Below are 21,814 nucleotides of genomic sequence, written 5' to 3'. Positions count from 1 at the left end.
TCTCACTACTCAATCCTAACAACTATAATCAATCACTCTCCTTTATTAGTATGTACGCTATTCTGCTGTTTGTAATGATGTATTATCTTCCAGCAGAGCTGTCAACTTGCACAAACTGCTCTTGTAACTTTTTTCCTAAGGCGATTATTCAATCCATGCTCATGCTTTAAGCTCTTCTCACAGTCCTCTCCAGTTTCCCCAACAGCTTTGGGATAATACAGCAGCCGAAGATAACTGCAATATCCAATGCACACAGAAAGCCATTACTGTTTCATGCAGTAACTTAAACCTTTTGAAGACAGTCTGAAGTTGGGTTGACCTTTTCTAGACCAAATTGTCATTGTGGACATATATCTAATATGCTTTCAGGCTAGATTTTTTGGTATAAAATTGTTGGCATGAAACAGCAATAGGAACCCTGTTGAGTGAGATGAGATCCACCCACCACCTCTTAGGTTTTCCTTCAATTTTGTATGTCACAAGTTGCATATCATCAAACAAAACAGGAACCTCCACTCTGGTGTTTAAGCACCCACACACCCTTTTGCTGACAAGCCTGTCTCATCACTTATTATGATTCCTCCCAGCTCACTGATTCCATCAGGCCAGAGTCCTAAACCTCTCATATGCTGCACCATACAGGGTCATGGCCTATTTCTATGGCATCTATCATAGGTTACTCAGAAAAGCAAGCCTGCAGCCAGTGTGCTTAATTTCATTGATGCAGGGTGCTCTATGCTTCCATCAGGGAAATTTTCAGACAGCCTGCAGATCAAAGAGTTGAAATACACAGCTTTGGAAGTTGTATCACATACTCCAGGCTGCATTTTTCTGCACAAGATCATCTTCAAGCTTCTGGCTGTTATCACCTAGACTTAATATCTCATCCACTCAGCATTAAATTATAGATAAACAATCTGATCTACAAGTTTGAAAGTTTCTATAAAAATTATTTGCTCCCAATGACAATAACAAATTGAAATTCTCATAAAAAAAAAAGTCAACTGAAATACAGGTTTTGTCAACTGTCAGTCCATCTATTAACAGAAACCTTGTGTAATCCAGCTCTGTACTAACATTTTGACTTAGAGACCAACAAGGCATGGACAAAACTGAGTTTCTTCTAGCCATTGTAGGCACTGCTATGCTGTCCCTAGAGCATCTCAATCCTCCCCTTCCCTCAAAGGTGGCTGCTAAAGAAACACTTATCTACTGTGACTCAAGCTCATGTGCTAACTGCCTGCCTCTGCACGGCTTCTCCCATACATGCTGATGTGTGGAGAGGGACGCCCAACTGCCAGATGTATTTCAGATTTGTTTTGAAAGGCATGTTAAGTTTTTCCATTTTACCAATGTTCCATACACTGAGAAGCCAGATATTAAAAGTGAGAGTTAACAGGAGTTTTCAGGCTCCCACCCAAATGGCAACAGCTTCCCAAACAGCTTTGGAGACGTACTTTTTTCCCCTTCATGTAGGCTGCTTAAACTGCTAGAAAAATTATTTCCTACTGCCAGGAAGTTAGGTTTGGTCATGAATCATTACACAGCTTAATAAGTAAAACCAGCTATTAGATATAGTTGCTTGCTTCTCATTATTCAATTATTTATCTCTATTTTGGATTCTGGAACATTGGGTAAGGTCATGACAGCACATGACAATGAAATCCCAGGCTACGATGTGGTACAGAGCACACCTTACAGTTGTTATGGTTTGGGACTTTCAGTTTCATTGATCAACTTTGTGTTACCACAGAAAAGTAAGCAGAGGCATCAAGGCTGCCTTTTCCCATCAGATTTCTTTTTCTGAGTATTCCATTTCTCCATTCTCTCATGGTCTCTAAACAGTGCCAATCTACTCAGTCTTTCTCAGGTGAAGAGCTCTTCACTCCTGAATCCTTCCTGCCTCTTCTCTGAACACTGTCTTCTCCTGCTCTGTTCTTCCCTTAGTCTGGACATCAAAACAGAAGCGGGGTATCTGAACATGTCTTCCACAATACTAGCTGCTCAGCATCACCGCTGCAGCTGTCAACTGGACCTAGTCCAGTGGTCTTGCAGAGCTGCAGGATGATGTGGGGAAAGAGTAATGGCAAAATATTTCACAAAACATAAATCTTCTCTACCCAATATTTACACAACAGAAATGCTATGGGTAACCCTTATGTCAGCACTCAGGACACACAACACTATACCAGGTGTACACTTGACTAGCTAAAAAAGCTTTTTTTTTTTATGGCTACGTATCCACTCCAGTGATTCAAGAAAGAGCACGGTATCAATTTCTAGAAGTATCATTGTCTCTCAGTGGTCTCTGTCCTATTGTTTACAAATTAATATTCATTGGTAATATCGTACTTTCTGTATATACTATGGTTTTCTACTTAGCCTTCAGATAATTAACGTAATACAATCAACAAGAGAAAATTGCGGTTGTTCACCCTGGAGAAGAGAAGGCTCTGGGGAGACCTTATTGCAGCCTTTCAATACTTAAAGGCAGCTTATAAGAAAGATGAAGACAGACTTTTTAGTAGGTCCTGTAGCGATAAGACAAGGGGTAATGGTTTAGAACTAAAAGAAGGTAGATTCAGACTACATATAAGGAAGAAATTTTTTACTATGAGGGTGGTGAAACACTGGAACAGGGTGACCAGAGAAGTTTGTGAAAAAAATCGTTGGAGGCTTCAGGGAACTGTAAAGTTATTATATCAAGAAATGCTTTGTTACTGTCCCACATAACTGAAGATACCTCTATTTCAACAAACTTCTCAAAGCATATTAACAGACTGGAAACAAACAAAATTCTTGAGTAAAAGATATCCCCGCTTCTAACGATCACATTTTCATCTTGACCTTTCTAAGAGACCCGACGTATTTATCATTAATAATCTATATTCTCACTTGAAATGTAACTCCCCGGAAACTATCCCTAGCCGAATCTTTCACACTCCGAGAATAATGTTCCTTCAATGGAGAAGTGATGGATATTTAACTGATACGAGAAATATTAAGAGGACAGCTATGCCTCTACTGCATTTTGACTCAGCACTTTGAAGTCACAAACACTCCAGGATGGTCTTATACTGGCTGGCCTCTGCAATGCCACAGGGAGAGAATATTCCATGTTTCTTTCTCTGTGCATTTGACTGCACTTTCCTGCTCCCTGTGTGGGACAGTAATGTCTTCAAAGACTGGCCATTAATGGTATTCCTAAATATGTCATTTGGGAGCATGATCTGACACTTCAATTCATAAATTACTTCCAGCCATAAAAATTGACCTCCTTCAGTGCTAAACTCCCCTGTTCTCTAACAAAACTGGCTGATTGCTTGGAAACATAAAGAAATTAAATCATACATACATCCTGGAGGGAAGGAAAGATAAAATGATACTATGTTCAGAAAGCATTATATCCTGGGTGGGGTTTCTTCATCTTCTTTTACACCTCTGAACCAAGAATTCAATGAAAGGGCAACATGTCCATCCCATACAATAGGCATTTCATGGGAGCTAAAAAGTGTTGGTACATCATTTCCCTTCCAATTTATCCTATGACCCTACTAAGAGTTACAAGAGAAAGTATTGCTTATGGGAAGTAAAGGAATTGAGGGGTATAGTTACACAGGAGTTTGAGTGCAAGTAGTTTCCTGCAACATTCTTGTGTTTATCAGGCTGCTCAAAATACCCTTCCCTTCAGCTCAGGAGATCCCTTTTCAGGAAGGAGATTCTCTGATGTCTTTCAGCATTCAGTTTTGCCTGAACTTTTCTTACACACCTGCTTATCACAGGGATGAGCTTCAGGACAACAGTAAGATGTCTGAGTTAATTGAATCTGATGGACAAAGTCCACACTCATTTTATTATTTGGGTTTCCTCTACAGCAAACCAGCAACTTAATAACCTTGCCATATGACATAACATGCTGTTTTCCCCCATACCCAATTTGAGGCATATTGCCTGAGAATATGAAGCCACTGGTGAAATAATGTTTCAATGACATTAGTCATGTCACTATTTGATTGCAAATCCTATTCTTGCTATAATAGACAGTGTTGATTACTTCCTCACTTAAGGCCTTTTATAAACTGCTAGGCAATTGACTGCCCTGATTAAAAAGGAACACCTGGTAAACTGGAGACTGCAGAGCTCTGAGAGGCAGCAGAGCCTTCTGTGATATAAGCATTAAAAAAAAAAAGCAACACTAATCAGCAGTTTTGAGCACTGACAGAACCAAGTTGTCACTTTTATTGCTACCAAGGGTGGGGGGATAAGTCCTCCGCTTGCAGCCCCTCTCTCCTCCAAACAATCAGACCAACAAGCCTGCCAACAAGCAGTCACTACCATGGAGTGGTCATCTTGCATAAGGCTGGAAATGACTACTCATCATAGCTAGACAAGCCAGTGGTTGGTTTGCATGAAAGACAATCAAAAATATAATTTTTATTGCTATGCTGCCATGGAGGACAACTAAATATTGTAAGCATGCCACAGATCCACACAGACAACCCTTGTAGGCAGTTAATGTGTAAGATGCTAGCCCTTTAAAAAAAGGCTAAGGAGATCGTCTCATTAGTAAGGCCTTGTACTCTTAAGCCTAATTGACACATAATTCCTAGCGGACATACATTTCAAAATGCAAAGTCACAAGTGATCTGTGTGTGCTAGAACTGACCATGCTATGCAGGAGAAGAAAGTGAAGCAATCTTCTCAATCTCTTCCTCCCTTTCCAACATCATAACTGCTTAGATTTTCTAATTACAGTAATTTATGAAGAAAATAAGGTGCAGTTGTACTCACTAATAAGTAACACCAGAATCAGAGCTTCCCTACTACTAAATCTGAGCTTCAGCCATTAGGTTGTGATTCCACCTTAAATCAATGTTTGCATCATGACAGCAGCATGATACTATACCTTTCAGCAAGTAACAACTCTTCTAAGCCCTTTGTAAATCATTTGCATGTCTAACTGGAGTAATTTTTGCTGGTGACTTATTCATATTTTGGATGCTGCATATTCTTGGGCTCTGTGGATGAACAGCAATAGAGGGAACCTTGTTAGCAGCCAATGCCAAGGTCATTTTACCTAGCACTGTTAGCTGTCTGGTGCCAGCCAAAGTCTTTGCTAAGTGAAGAATTCTGCAAAGATGAACTAAAGAAGGGTAGAACTATCCCATGTCTCCTGGGATATGCTCTGCCATTTTATAGCTCTATGATTTATGTTCTACCATTGCTTGGGGTAGCCATACCTGAACTACTTTTCATCTCATTAGCTCCAATACCCTCCCACCTTGCTTTTCTGCCAAGGACGTCCAAGCTAGCTGGAGCAATGCTCCAAGTATGTTTATTTATGCACCTCCCCGAGGCATGGAAATACGGCCATGCACGTTTCTTCTGATCACTGATGTGTAAACTCATCTATCCAGTAGCCCAGACAAGGCAAGGAGACACAGGAAGCTTTCTTTACCCATATTTACTATCAATTACAGCATCTCATTCTCACCCCCTGCTCAACAGGCTAAACCCCAGTTCTCATAACTCAAAATCCTGAAAAACATGGTGATTATTTCACAGAATCATAGAAGAATAAAATGGCATGGGTTGGAAGGGACCTTTGAAGGTCATCTGCTCCAACACTCCAACCACCCTGCATCTTCAACTAGGTTGCTCAGAGCCCCATACAACCTGACCTTGAATGTTCCCAGTGATGGGGCATATACAACCTCTCTGGGCAACCTGTTCCAGTGTTTCACCACCCTAATCATAATCTTCCTTATATCTAGTCTGACTACACTATGTTTAAAGGACCAAATAGTCATATAGTCCCCACACCACCCCCGGAAGGTAAAATTCCACCTAAAGCCCCAAATCTTTAAACCTCTTGATTTCAATGTTCTTTCTGCAGCTCCTGTTGCTTACACACTGGCCCAGTGCTTGGGAGCCAAAGGAAAAAAAAAAAAAAAGACTGCAGTATGTGCAAGGAATGTACACACATGCCTACACCCAGAGACTGCAGTTCCAAAGGGAAGCCCTTTGCATCTCTCCAGAAAGCTAGTGCCATACCTACAACACCATGTCATGGACATCTCCTCCTATGACCTGCCATGGGGGCAGTTCAGGGGAATATACTCCTCACAGTCATAAATCCTCATACAGTTGAGCCGTGGAAGCTATAGAAGCTATCAAAGTCTGAACACCAGGAAACACTTTTTCATTGTTAAGGCAACAGAGCACTGGCAGGGGTTGCCCAGAGAAGTTGTGGAGTCTCCATCCTTGGAGATATTCAGAAGCCATCTGGACATGGTCCTGGGCAACCAGCTCTAGGTGACTCTGCTTGAGCAGGGGAATTGGACCAGGTGACATCCAGAAGTCCCTTCCCATCTCAACCCTTCTGTGAGTCTGAGCCGAGAGGTCTCTTAGTAATGGGTCTTCATAGGGAAAATTCAGTAACAGGTTATAGCCTACTGCAGTTCATCCCAAACCACTTGGAGGGTCACTTAAGTGTCCACCATGTAAATTCTGTGGGGCCATTGGCACAAGTGTGACAAACACATAAGGTATGATTAAGCACATATTCGAAAATTTCTTAACATCTGCCTATCACAAACTATCATCAGAGCTGTCTCATGGAAAACAGTCCCCCTGCCCCTGTATTTACATTTACAACAGGGCACGAAGGCTTCCGCAACACATGCAACCCCATTTCAGCTTTCTTTCAGTGGGGACAGCCCTCACAATCTGTTAGAAAATGGCTCCCAAACACCACACCTACAACGGTGGCATGGCAAAGCTTCAGAAGGACAGTTAACTTACCATCTCGTGCAGCTCTACAATAATCATGCTTAAAGCTGAGACCAGGCAAAGCCCACACGATTTCTGGTCAAAGCCAGGATTTGCTCTGGTAACTCAGTTCAGTCAATTTTAAATAATATTAAATAATGTCTGTGATGGCCTTAAACAGGCCCATAGTGCCTTCCTCCACAACACCCCAGACTACTACTATCTCCTCTTGCGCAGGAGCCAGTTCTGAACCAGAGTGGTTTGGCCACCTGCCTGGCCTCACTTCAACCCCCTCTGCAACCCAGCCCACCTCTGGCAGAGCTGCTGTTCAAACTTTCAAAGACTAGGCAGAACTTGCTTACATCTGCCTGTAAAAACGTGACATAGGTATGTTCAGGCTAATCTTTCAGAAAACAGCACTGCCTCTACCAAAATAGTGATGTGAAATAGCCTTCTGGCCTGCTGAGATATGTAATAAACAAAGAATCAAGAGACTCATTTTCTCATACTTTTTGTTCCTGCACACAGAGCAGCAACTGAGGCAAATTCAAATCCAGGAAAGACAGACATGATCAACTGTACTGATAGAAAACAAAAGGTTGTAATGTTTGCAGTAATAAAAGCTTTCTTCATGCTTAAATTATTTTGAGAAACATTTCTTGGAGGATTCAGAAAGAAGAGCTGATGTTTTCTGATGTGCAACTCTACAGCATCAGAAACCTTGGTAGGTATATTGGTTACTACAGAGCATTACATCCTATTCTTTGTAAGCCCTTCACACCCATTTTGGTATTTATCTGACTTGAGCATGAGGAGCTAAAGCTACTAATCTAACAGTCGACAGGAGCTGCATTCTCCTCCTCACCTCCACCAAAACCCTGATGGCTCAACAGACATGTAAAAATTGAGCCCAGAATACTGTTTGCCAAAGCCTGATGCCTTCCTGGCAGATTTTTCTCTATTTGCCATTTATTGAACTTGAATCAAGTAATGAGCGTGTTCTAGACACAGAAACTGGAGAATTGTGGGTGTTTTAATTGAATTAACTTGATGTTTGAAAGGCCCTTTTCCCATCACACCTTCCAGTGCAGTTCTGGTGTAAAAAGAAACAGCTAATAACTTCAACTGATGACAAGTTCTGCAAATGCCCTGCTGTTACCAAACACAAATGCTTGGTTGCTAGCAGTTTAGACTAATTCATTTCCTCTTTCCCCACCATTCCTGTAAAACCACTCAGCATGAAATTCCTTGTCATTTTGGCAACTTATGAGTATCGCATTTCTCAGAAAGCAAACAGGTCACGTCTCTAGTATGCTTGTACTTTTGTTACAACCTGCTACAGCTGTCTCCTACTGAGATGCTATAGTACAAATTTGCACTTCAGCTGAAGATGTATCTCACTCTGCAGAAAACATGACTGTTCTTTTTACTGTGCTCCGAAGGTGCATCTTAAGTTAAAAGCCAGCACATGCTTCTAGGGGAGATTAAAACCAGCACGGAAAACTGTACCGAGTTTGGTTCCCATCTCTTCTTTCGTCAAAACCCTTTCTCGGCCCTTATTTTTTGTACTGACTCAACAAACAGTACAGTGGGTAACTCCCAGCCCTTTCTTTGGAGTCCCACCCACATTTGTAGAGGGGGAAAAAAAAAAAAGCAAGAAAAACAAACACTGTAAAAAGATAGCAAATATTTACTGAGCCCATCCTAGTCTCTGTCTAGCATTTGCACCCGCTAGCTAGAAGAAACAGGGCGATTCCCCTGCCATCACCACTGCCTGGTTTTCGGAGAGCGAGCGAGGGAGCCGAGCTCCTTTCTCCCACCAGGCCGGGCCAGAGGGGAAGCGGAAGAAATGAGCCTTTCAGCAGCCTTTCTGCCGCCCTCCCAGCCTTTTTGGAGACTCCCGCCGCGCAGCAGAAATCCCCGCGCTCCAGAGCGGAGGAGTGGAGCTGGCAGGCAGCTGCTTCCCCGAGCATCGCCCGCAGCTGCTCGCATGGATATCCCCTCTGGGGCGAGGGCTGCCCGCAGGACCCCCGCCGCAACCCCGCACAGCTGCACGGGGGTCAGCGCCCAGCCGACACGGCAGTCTTAGCAACAGGGCAACAAAGAGCAGCCAACTCACCGTCGCCTCATTTCCTGCAGAAAATACTTACCCCAGTCTTTTCGGTTCGGGCTTTCTGGGATCTGCACTGCTTATTAATCCACACGCTGTCCGAAATGACAAGAGCAGGGGGAGGGCAGAGGGGATCCCTGTGTTTGGCTTAAGTATTTGCAGGAGCTATGGCCACGGGAGGCATTTTTGTAAAGCTGATGAGGGAGTTTCAATATGAATTTGGTTTTAGCAGCCTGCAGCTTCCAAGGAAGAAAGCTGAGTCAGAGGTACCTTCCAACACTCAGCTCTACTCCGTGAAACAAAACCAATGTAAAGTCTTTAGCTCTGATACTAGCAATGAACATTCCTTCAAATATAATCCAACAGCTGGTAACAACACATTACTAGAGAGTTTTTAATCAAAGAACTGAGATTTTCAACAGGAGGATTTCTTTGCCTGAGGATACTTAGACCTCAAGATAAGATTTACTGAAGATAAAAAGTTAAAGAAACTGCTCTGAAGACATTTATTCTAAACCAGTGGCCCCACTTTTACATGAATTAGAGCATCCTCAAATTTGTCTCTGCCTTAAACTTTCTGATGCTGGAGGAGCTTCTGTTTCAAGGTCAGACAGATCCCAACCTGTTACATTTCCACATATCCTAGTATAAACATGTCCGCATCATGTCCTCAGGACTACTGCAGCAAGAACCCGAGGTATTTTACACAAAACACAGAGGAAGTGGTGCTCTGTAACACAAATAGCTACTCTCGCCCATTGAAAGGCAAACCATACTAAGTGATCTCAGACAGGAATTTGAAAACTTCAATGCACTGGAAAAGGCAGATGGGATTTAGTCAATAAACCAATTCTCAGGACAGGATCTCAGTTTTATGATTCGTCTAAAAATACCACATGCAGCTCAAAGACAGTAACCTGGACCCAGTTTACCATTGATTTGAAAAGCGTGACACAAGCAACAAAACATTTTTAACATGTACTTAGATCTCAATCTCTATTTGTATAACTACTTAGAGATGCAACCATCACCCAAACCTTGGCAAAAGGAGTTTCTGGTCTGTTGTTGCTCCTAAGTGTGGAACGATCAACTGATGTACAGTAATAAACATGCAGGAAATAACTAAGGCAGTAATCACCTTATGACTGTATTAGCAGTTTGCATATCTTAAAGGGGATTTTAATCATTCGGGGATTGGGAGGTGCACAGTAGAACATCTCTACTGCTTTTGCCCAACGTGCTTTGCTAATGTAATACACAGCCACTAGACTTACCTGGTATTTGTACTTTTTATGCTATTAGCAAGGAAGTGCTGAACTTGATACTTCTTGGCAACTACAGTTATTTAAATTGTTATAAGGTTATTTACTAAATCCCAATCCACTCGAAAACATATGCAGCTTCCAGGACAAAAGGCCAAAAACAACCACTGGCAGCTATATGGTGCTTTGCCTGGACTGGGTGCCATACCAATAAGCCCTTTACAGTCACATTTGCAGACAGCTCTGATCTCATCTAGGATGCTGACCTTTAAAAAATGAAAAAGGAAAAAACCTCAACACACCCAGGCTGAGGCCCATTAACGTGTTACCCGCACCAAGATTTTCCTCAATTTTCTCTGGAAGAGCCTATGGTTCTGAGTCAATAAAGTACTAGGTTTTGCTGAGCACATCCCATACGTGCTGTTTATGCACAGGACAGACAATATGCTGCCAGACTGATTTGTCACAGAAATAACGTCCTAACCACAAGAACAAAAATAAACCATCCAGTTTCATAGCTGTTTCAGAAAATCGGCAGAGATTTTTGCTCACGACTCTAAGAGGACAAAGATGCAGAAAGCCCTGGGTACAAGCTCTCTCTTCTTAAGGGCTCCAGCTCCTTGGCAGCTTCAAGAGGGGTCTCTCCCAGCTGAGACTGTCAGAGTAGGACCCACAGACAGCTGGCAGCAGCAGGGAAAGGACCAACAATGCAGCCAGCAGCAGGAAGAGGCTTCACAAAGATCTGCACAGCTGGCAAGAGACTTAGGAGCCGAGCAAGGCTCTCCTCAGTTAAACGGTATCTAAATCTTAAATTTAAATCCTCCTGACAGGAAGGGTGATAAAAACCTTCCCCCGCTCAAAGCATCCTGCTACCTATCTGCAAGGCAGGTCAGTTTTGTCAGACAGCTAGACACAAGATAATTTTAAAGCTATAGGGCTTATAACTATTTCATACAGTAAAGCAAAACTATTGTTACAAAACGTAAACTGTATATAAAATACAACTACCTCAGCATTGTGCAGGTTGGGAAAAGCGGGTCGTTTTTCTTGGGTTTTTTAATCTAACCCTGTGCCAAGAGAGGAAGCTCCTCCCAGGCTGTACCATGCACAAATGAAAGCAGCTTTCTCCGAGGAAAGCCACTAAGCTTTAGCAATGCTTTCCAAGCACAAAACTAGGCACGGACATTGTGAGAATACACAGCCAACTGCACGAAGGCATTTGCTCACCTGATTTTCCCATGATCAAGTGGTGGTTTGGGTTTTTTGTTTGTTTTTTTTTTTTTAATTTCGCCTGCTGCCTCCTCTCTTGACTGAGTTTCGCTGCAAAGTGCCAGGGAACGAAGCGTTTGCAATTTCAGCGCAACTTCTTCAGTCGCCTGCGACCGCAGCTGAAGAAAACTCAGCAACATGAACCCGTTACCGCCCCTTCAGCCTGGAGTAAGCCTGCCCATGCCTTATAAGGCATAGGGAACACCGCTTTTTTTTTCTTAAAAAGACCCTGTTTAGGGTCAGGAGCTATTTATCCACCACAGTTACCAAGCAGCTCCAAAACACCATATGGTTTCACATACCAATTTAGCTTAGTAATCACGGCTGTCTTCTGATAAGAGGCTGCGAAAACAAATTCTGCTGACCAATAATTCTGCTGCCACAGTGGGCATAATCCATGAGGTTAATTCGTACAGCTAAATACTTGTTAAAGTTTTACCCAGTTACTGTAAGTAACGTTGAAACAGGCTAATAAGACAATTTGAAGTATGTTTTATGTCTAAAATAAATCGCTTTCTGCACTGTCATGACACAATCTGTATAAAGTATTAGTAAAATGCAGCATAAAGTTTTGCAGGTTAAACAGCCACTGTGCTGATGTTGTATTTCTGTAAAAAGAGTTGGATGTGTGTATGCCTCATTTTAACTGTGCAAGCACACTGTGCCGCTGTTATCTTCACACTACAATGAAATACCTCAAGCTAAACTGTCAAATATTAACTAGTCCAACTACAGCAAACACGATACTTCTTACTTCAGGACTGCATCTCTCCAAACAATAGTTTCATGCTCCCTAGTCCCTTCTTTTCATCATCACAAAAGATCATCTGAAGTTAATTCTTCCCAATTTTTTACCACGCCTTTCAAAATTTCAAGGTTCTACTTGGTTTTGTGCCAAGTCTGCTGGCTCAGCAGGTTTTAATTATCTTTTATCTACCTCTGGAGGCTGAGCTCCATGACGAGAAAACAAAACTCAGAAATAAAAAGATTAAGGATTTGGGTTTTTTTTTTTCCTTTTTAAACAAGTCACAGCAGCAGGTAGGGAAAGACAACCTCCCTTCACCAACACACTGCTGCTCCTAAGGTTGCTTCACTGTCAAGGCTGAAACACAGGTCGAGGGGGTGTCACTGTCAAATTGCTGATGGGATCACTAAGAAGAGGTATGAGGGCAACTGATCACCACCCAGAGGAGGAAACCTCAGGGTGTGAGATCACACTCATCTCCACAGCTGCCTGACACTTCCCTTCACTGGTAGCAAGGCGGGCAGCAGAGCAGGAGGAAGAGGTCAGAGAAGGTGCAGAAGGAAATCTCTTCCCACTTCCTCTGCTGTGAGTGGCAGTAGTTGGTTGGGGAGCAGGGTGGAGAGCTGGAGCTGGTACTATCAGAGCCCTTTATCTGGAAGTGAAAGCCGCTGTTTTATTTGCTTGCTGGGGTGAACAAACCATGAGTCAGTCTGTAAATCCTAGCCTCTAAAAATGCTCTGCTGAACTTGAAATACTGGGTTGTACTACTGCTAGGACATACATCAGTGCTCAGCAATACCCTGTGCCACCCTATGGCCGTGATAAGAAGTAGAAGGGAATTTAAATTTGCATAGTTGGGAGTTTCTGGTATATGAAATGTTCATGTATATCCTCACAGTTGATTGTTATAATTTATACTGCTGATGTTTTAGATCTTTAGAATATTCATCTGCATTATAAAGCAATATCCCCTTGGGATCTGGACTGCTACTAAGAAAACAGCATCAAGATCTTCAAAAGTGACCAGAGACACCTGCATGCAATTTCCACAGCATCCTCCACAATCATAACTTTGAAAAGAAGGTTTCTTTGATCTGGCAGAAATCCAGTGTTACCTAACAGGAAAAAAATGGTGTTTTTCCTGATCAGAAAACAAGGAAATCAAAATCACTGCTCAGGCATGAAATATGAAAAGTATCAGTACAAAGTAAATGCAATGACTCATCAGAGACTGGAAAGCAATATCAGCTGAGATACACAGTAACAAAGAGGAAGAAGGGAGCTGGGCTTTTTTAGCATTTTAACATTAGTTGCTGAAACTTCCACACTAACAAATATTGCTGATCTTATCAGATGGAAATTTGGAGGAAGTATGTACACTAATAATTAAGAATGTAATCAGGTCTTTGAAAATAATGCAAGTGATTAAATAAAAGCCCCTGCTAGGAAAATTTGCAAACTGTAAATTGTTAATATCCTTTTACCAGTTTGAGGTAGTATCAAACATACTGGAATCTGAGCGGAAACAAGAAGGATTTCTCATTTGCATTATGAAGTATCAGAGCATCTCCAAATGCATTCTTGTTTAAATACTGCACTTTGGTTTAATTTAATAAATAAATGTGGTTTAACTATCACATTTACACAGACAAAATACTAGGATGACACTGGTATTATCTAATAGTGGGCACTGGAAACTATTTTACAGAAAAAGAAATGCTCTGACACAATCAGACCTGAGTCCACCATTCTGCCTCCTATAGCAACACCTAAACACTTCTGGAAAAGATGCAAAAAAAGTACGATGTGGATTGACTCAATTTTAATTGTTCCATCTTTCTGCTAAAAGGAAAACAACAAAAACAGCTGGCTTGAAAAAGTAACACTTAACTAGTAAAGACTGGTGTAATAAATATTCTTTCTCAAAATAGGTTATAAAGCACACAAGAAGGAAAAATGCAATTTGAAAGGAAGTGCTTGAATCATTACAATCAGGGAGTCAGAGATAATTCATCTGCAGTAGAGCTATTTCACCTGCATCCTGAAAATGTGTGGCTAAAATTTTGGAGTCAAATTGAATATGTGGCATTCAGATGACAAAAAGACTCTACCCTACCTTTCCTTTTCTCCCAACAAAGGAAATCCATTTCACCCATTTGCATCAACTACTTCTCTTTACCTTGATGTGACTGACCCTAACGCTTGCAGTCTCATAACCTCCTCTGGTACCACCATATGTAAACCCACTTCCTCCCCCTGCTTTGCTTTCCTATCTCTTCTGGAAGCTTCCTGCACCTCTTCCCACCAGCAGTTTCTCTTTGCTGTCCTCCAATCTGTCCTGTGCAACCTGCAGTTCGCAGTGTGATCAGCCCTGGGTAGCCACTGGTACGCCTGTGGTGCCCCACAGGTTGCCTCAGGGCACGTGGACCCTTCAAGACGAGTGTGGTGGAACTGGCAGTGTGAATTTCCAAGCCCAGCCGGGACTGTGCTGCTGCCTGTTGTCTCACACAGCTTAGTCCTCACAGCCACATGCTAACAGCCTCCTATAATCCTCCAGTACCTTCCACCAGCCAGCCATATACGGCTAAATCTGTAAAGACTCAGGACTAAACAGATGTCTTTTTGACAGAGCAAGAAACCACGGGCCGACCCCATGTAACCTGTTGTCCTCCCAGAGGTTTGCCTCCACACAGCGAAGTACCCATCTCCACCTGGCAAGAGAACCCACCTAAGTGGGACTCTGCACCAGCTTTGTGTCCGTTGCGAGGGCCCCAGTAGCATCATGCATTTCAGCCTGCAGATTTCTGTTCCAGCAGCAGTGCAAGTGATGAAGTAACAGCTGGCCAGTTGCTGCCTATGCAGATCTCCAACTGCTGGCAGGCATGTTCAGACACATTTAAGGCAGCCTGAGATGAACCTTTTCACATATGCGTGCTCTGATGGGTCCAGTTGATGCTAATGCCTGTCATCATTAATGTCTTGAATCATTCATTCATTCCATCAGTCGGCATGAATCAGGTGCAATTAGGTGTCCACACTGACTGGGACAGACATATGACAACCTTGTCATACGTAAGTCCTGCAAGAAGGCCTGTATGCCTCCCAGACTCCTTTTAAACACGCTAAGCAGTTTCTCCACAAGTCAAACCATGCATACAAAAAGTTTGTGAACAATACTAAATGTAACAAATCTGATCTCCCCAGAGACTCTTAACAAGTGACCCTAAGGACCAACAGTATTTCCCTGAATATAAATACATCACATATGAATAACGTTATATATGGTGACAAGAACCATGACTGAACAATAAAATTATGCACTAGACCAGCAATCAACTAGAAAACTGCATATTGAGGTAAAAGGAAAACGAGGCAAAAATGATGGTAGAATAATCGAGAATATTCCTCCTGTTCCAGTTTTGCCAGGCTTTGCTTGTGGGACCCAAACTGGTATTGCCATTTCACCTGTAAAGTAATCCAGGCTGTGAAGCAGGTCACAAAAAATTCAACTTTAACAGTTGGAGTTGTTAATTTTTCTTGCAAGAGGAGATATTCATCTCTGCTTTCTAGCTTGACCATAACTCTCAGATGCTGAAGAAAATGAAAAGAACTCAGCTGAAAAGAGTACAGAAGTAAGGCTATTCCTCTCTTTTCAGCACTGTGCTGTTACCAGCTGGCCACATCCACAAAACCCTCACACATAAAACAGGAGACTGTCACTGCAGGGTAGTCGTTGACTTTAACTTCTTCCTACACACTGCAAGATAAAAGTAGCGTGTGATTAATCACCAACACCACCAGTCTTAAGGGCTGGACTCAAAGCAAAGGTTTGGGGGACAGAATGTGGGAATGCTGTGCCAAAGGAGAGTGTGGCACAGGCACTGTCTTTCTCTGGAGAAGCCCATCAGCCTCCTCAGATCACATTCTTCAAGCTCAGTCCTTGACCATCTAAATGTCTGAGAGCACAAGTACACAGATCTCACCAGAGCAGGGCAGTGAAATGCCTGCTTCAGCCTCATGATGTTCCTCAGCAGGGGCCAAACTACTGGGCTTCTAGCTTCAGAAAAGCACCAGAGGAAAACCCTCAGCATGGTTGCTCTTCACGAGCTCCAGGCAGAAACCTCCATAAGAAGCATCACTTCCCACCTCTGCAGATGCTCAGAGTGGTTCCCTTGCTCCCTGCCATGGCGAAAGACATGGAGCCCCTATGGCTCCATAAAAGGCAGAGGCCAGCTCAGCCTCAGGGTACAGAGGAGTTAAGGTAAAGAGGGGGAGGAGAGGGTACCCTGGAAGGACCTGTGGCACAAAAACAGATTCGAGGGCATTCAAAAGAAAGAGAGCTTCTGTCAGTGCTATAAAGTGTTAACCTCTCTCCTCCGAAGCTGTAGTGGGCTGAACAGTACCTAGCATATGGTGTTAGGACAGTTCATGGGCTCTCTGCTTCAGCACAGACCTCAGGCTGAGGTTAAACACCGTTTTTCCAGGACCACTGCTCTGTAGCTATGATAAGAAAAGTCCAGTGACAGCCCAGGTGAGCACAAACACACAAAGGAGTCAGATGATTAGGCCAGCTGCTGACCTCCAGTAGCAGTATACCCATACAGAAACAGAGTGACTCTGCAGCATCTGTAGCTTTGCCTTACTTGTGCATAGCCCCACACTCTACTACTTTTTATATCAGATCCACATACGCAGTAACCTTTGTTTTAGCAAAACCTCATCCTACTAACTGGAAGCACCTCCTGCTTAACGCCACATATTTAGCCATTACATTAAAATATCCTTGTATATGCACCACTTCGTGAGTCAGAAAGTAAATTTGAGCAGTTACTCATGAATGAGATCACACAATTATGATAGGTCCTGAAAACATCAGTTTAAATGCTCACAAGACAACAAGAAAGCACATCCGATATTGGGAATAACTAGAGAAGAAACAAAGGCAGATTGTGGTAATGTTTAAACCTCTGATTTGCTTGTGCCTAGAATCACATGGGTAGCCCTGGTTTCCGGATCTCAAAAAGGATAGAGCAGAAGTGGAAAAAGATCAGAGAAAGGCAACAAGGGCACAGAAGTTTCATACAGAAAACAACAAGGCTTTGAGCAACCTGATCTAGAGGAAAGTATCCCTGCCCATGGCAGGGGAGTTGGAACTAGATGATCTTTAAGGTCCCTTACAACCCAAACCATTCTATGATTCCATGATTCTTCAGCCAAGGGAAGAGATCATGGAAAGGGAAATTACAGACATTGCTACAAGATGATGAGCAACACAGATGGCTAATGACTGTTGATTGTGTTCTCCAGTATCAGAATTAGAGGATATTAAAAGAAGCTTGTGGGAACAAGGTTCAAAAAAATGGATGTGGGATGCAACAGAGAAGGTGCTTTGGCAAGGAGTTCTGAGTTTTGTGCACATCACCTCTTGTCCTATCAGCAGGCACTGCTGAGAAGTGTCTGTCTCCCTCTTCTTGACTCCCTCCCTTCAGGTATTTATACATGCTGATGAGATCCCCCTGAGCCTTCTCACCTCCGGGCTGAACAGTTCCAGCTCCCTCAGCCTCTCCTCAGTCCCTTAATTGTCTTTGTGGCCCTGTGCTGGACTCACTCCAGTATGTCTGTATCTTTCTTGTATTGGCAAGCCCAGTAAAGATGTGCCAGTAAAGACTGAGGCACAGAAGGTATCGAGTACATCAGCCTTTTCTGTGTCCTGCATCACCAGGCCCCCACCGCATTCATCAGTGAGCCACATTTTCCCTGGTCTTTCTTGTGATGTTTTTGAACTTGAAGAAGCCCTTCACGTTCTTCACCAGATTCAAGTCCAGATTGGCCTTGGTTTTCCTAACCCTACCCCCTGTAAGATCAAACAGAGGCTCTATTGTCCTGCTGGGTTACCTGCCCATGCTTCCATCTCCTGTACACTTCCTTATTATGTCTGAGGTCAGTTAGGTCTGTGTCTGTTCCTTCATGTCACCCCTCCATCATCTCCTCTCCAGCAGCTCTCCTACCTGACCTTTACCTCAGGCTCTTCTCTTCACAATTCCCCTGCATGAATTTCATGCCCATATTAGTGACCCATTTAAGTCCTCAAATACAGACCCCAGCACCATCACATCTGCATTCATCACACAGCTTTGGTTCAGTCTTTGTACCCCTGCACAGTGCTGGTTTAGCAAGTAGTTCAGCAGAGCAGAAGCAGATTTGTAAGGAGAAACCTAATGTTCAAGCTAAATGTTTCATTGAGTTTTATCTTGACCTAAGACTAGCTCAAGGCCAGCAGATGGAATGAATACCCAACAGCAGCTGTAGCATGTCAGATAAACTCCTGGAGCAAGTCTCTGGCTATATTCAATCCAAAAAGAATCCATTTCACACCCAGAGACAGCTCCATGGTGCAAACTGATGAGTGCCAGAATGCTGAGGTGGGCACTGGAACACCACCTAGCACTGCTTTTGTTGATCTCTCTCTGTTGTTGATTCTGTGTCCTTCTCATAATTTCATCCAAGTCATTTGGCAGAGTCTTGACTTTACCTCACTGGTACATGCAATGACTTTGCAATGGCACTGCTCATCTACCATGTTAGCTAACATCTTAGTTGATTTATTAGGCAAGATTTCTCTAGCATGACTGCTTTGTGTTTTCCTTCCTTTGGCTACAGAAACACAAATCCAGAAGAAGTCAAGCTAATAAATCCAGAAAGAAAATACGAATTTTGTTCAATTATACTGTTTAGTACTTTCCCCCTCAATTAGTATTTTTTCCCTTAACAGTCCTCCAGTACACTGGATTTTAGATGCAACAAGCACACTTCCAAAAAAAACCCAGCGACCACTGACACCAAGAATGAGGGCACTGCTTGTCACGAGTGGTTGAACCACTGTACTAGAGTTGATAAAACATTGCTGGAAGTAGACATCTAAGCAGGACACAGAGACATCTCTGCAATGACAGTAAGAAAGCTATTCCCAATGCCTTACTTTTTGTTCTTCTTTCCCTCTATGCTTCTACTTAAATTGAAAAGCCACTCCTGTGGAGGAAAGGGCTAATCAAAGGAGCCAGAGAAAAACAAAAACAGATGCTAATTCCACAGTAGGCATCTCCCAGGCTGCACATCTCCCTGGTGACACCCGCATGGAAAGTGAGTCCCGATGGCATGCAGCTTTGCTTGCCTCCTTGAGGGGACAGCTGGGGGTAGCAGTGTGTCACCCTTCACCCGTGGGCCTGGACATCAGTGCTGGGTCTGAACTGTTCGGCTCGGCAGGACTGTTTTTTAGCCAGAGCAGTCTAATGGTCTGGCTAACTCTACCTGCAAGTCCTACTGCTTTCGTGAAAGAGGCAGTAATGGTGACCTGGTCCAGACTGTCCTTTCACAGTTCTTCTAGTAGTTAAAGCCCTTCCTAAAACTGCGTACTTGGGAGTAGTGCGTGCTGGGGCCAAAAATTAAAAAAGCTCAACTGTGAACAAATAACAAAATCACATGTGTATGTCAGGTCTGCTGTGGATCTTCATTCCTACCTCCCAGTTCAGGGATCTTGCCCTCAGCTGTTCATGCTGCTCAAAGCTCTGTCACCACAAGTTTACACCTTAGCATTTCGCCTGGCTTATCTCCTGGCTATGCTATTTTCCACCTCCTCCATTCTTGCATGAGACTCTTACTGTTCCTTTTTGCCTTTTTTATATGAATCAAGCTGAACCAGCTTTTCTTCCAGTTTGCAGTTCTCTACAAACCTTTTAGGTTGACTGATATTCTGAGAAAGATTTCAGATGCTCCTGTCAGACTTAGTGCCAGCTCTCAGTTTTAAAGTCCTAGGATTGCAGGAATTTCAGCTATTGCTTTTTTTTTTTTTTTTTTTTTTTAAAGGTTGCTTTCTAGACTACTTGCTCGTAAAGAAAATTCTGAGTGTCACCTATAAGAAACAGATGGCAATTAATTTATTTTAAAATAATGTAGGCATCAAGCTATTCTCAAGAAACCTACAGTTTGAGCAGTGAGAGATGATAAATCAAATTGAAAACTTAATATTTCTCCATTGATGCTCAGCAAGTGCTTTTTTCCGCCCCCCCTGAATTCTGTTTGTGTTTTCACTCAAAACCCTCTAATAGGATCCTTTCTAACAGAATCCTTGCTAACATTAAGTTTGTTTTCTTAGCTGTCAGCTCATTTATATACCTGTATTTTCAAGATACTTTAAGACTATTTAAGATCCTGTATAGGTAGCACACTTGACTGAAAACATATTACTTATGAAATTTTAATGTCTTTTTTACTATTGCTTAAACTCATAGTCCATCAAATAATGTACAGCCAATATTAAAGTTGACAAAACTAAATGATGTTTTGAGTCTTTCATGTGGATTTTAGAAAGGATATTTTGGGTTTTCTATCTTAGCCTTTTGTCTGATATAATTTTGAAGGTGTTATTTCAATTTTTCTTTTTCAAACTATGTATCTACAGGTGACTGCATTCTGTCTCACCAGTGTTGTTCAGTACTGCCCAGGAGCAGTACTTTCTGCTTCCCTTTTTTCTTCGTTTGTTACTTAACACTTTTAAGACACTGATCATCATACATAATTTGGATACTACTTACACTGTTTTGCAAAATCATAAAAATGACCAGCATTTGAGAGTAGATAACCTCAAGAAGGTAAAGAAAATTTCCTAAATCTCTGAGATCAGCTGGAGCTGGCATTCTGTACTACCACCTTTAGGCAGTACTACCACCCATCGGCTTAAAGTAGTATCAACAAAAGCAACCGAGTGGACACAGCCTCTCCTCTGCTGTTGCAGCACAGCCTGCCACAGTAACCTAGCTCCTACAAGGCTGTGAATCCCAACAGCTGAAGACTCCTCATTCCTGATGGAATTTAGCTGCAGTAGCTAGAAAGATGACTCACCCTCATTATGGTTCTCTTTGACCATAGCTAAATCTGACAGGGATTTTGGCTTTTCAAGGCATGGCATCTGTCTGGGCATAGGGGATTTTCTTGTTAGCTGGTCCAAGACTAGAATTTTTTTCTACAAAAACTGAGGGAGTTTAAAAATGTTATCACTTTAAAACCTCTCTCTCTTATTTTTTTCTTGTAAGGGAACCTTAAAATATTTACCATTTTCAATTGTAAAGTTCTCTTCATAGATGTAGATGCAAGCTACCCTGCTCTTCTTTCTCATTTGGGAAGGTGTTTCACTCAGGATCATTCTCTACAGCTCAAGATCTTGGTATTTGGAAACAGTTCCTGTGCAGGACAGAATCCAAATTAAGCTTGCTACTGATTTCTTAGCATTGCAGGTAAAACTAGTTAACCTTGAAGGTTATTGTCAGCAGAAGTAATGAACTGCTATGGGCTTTGATAACATCAATGTAATCCAGTGCATCTTTATATCTTTAAACAATTCATTATTTGGTCAGATAAATCATCAAATCTGTTTTTCATGTCAGTAATGTGCATCCTTCTATAATTTCTTTAGGCTTTAGAGAACCTGCAGTAGCGTTGCTGAAGAGTGCAACAAAATATGTAGATCCAAAAATAATTAAATACATATATCAATCTTTATGTGCCTACTTCAGGCATAGTTTATCATATACCTAAACATTTAGGTAAGACAAATGATGCTGATTTTTGCCCAGGACCGATGAAAAATGTGGACCTCTAACA

At 42.3% G+C, this 21,814-nt stretch overlaps 1 protein-coding gene across 1 annotated transcript in view; it reads right to left on the bottom strand.

The window, feature by feature from the left end:
• Positions 1 to 11,649, bottom strand: part of GLIPR2 (GLI pathogenesis related 2) — a 28,167-nt gene extending 16,518 nt beyond the window's left edge. Inside the window, exon 1 of the mRNA XM_074897791.1 lies at positions 11,371 to 11,649. Coding sequence (XP_074753892.1) covers positions 11,371 to 11,383 — 13 coding nt within the window. The 5' untranslated portion in view covers positions 11,384 to 11,649. The remainder of the gene's footprint in view (positions 1 to 11,370) is intronic.
• Positions 11,650 to 21,814: the final 10,165 nt, after the last annotated feature.

This window comes from Athene noctua, chromosome 2, assembly GCF_965140245.1.
Source record: "Athene noctua chromosome 2, bAthNoc1.hap1.1, whole genome shotgun sequence".
Taxonomy (NCBI): domain Eukaryota; kingdom Metazoa; phylum Chordata; class Aves; order Strigiformes; family Strigidae; genus Athene; species Athene noctua.
The sequence above is the reverse complement of the archived record's forward strand: the minus strand, read 5'-3'. Positions and strand labels throughout refer to the sequence as shown.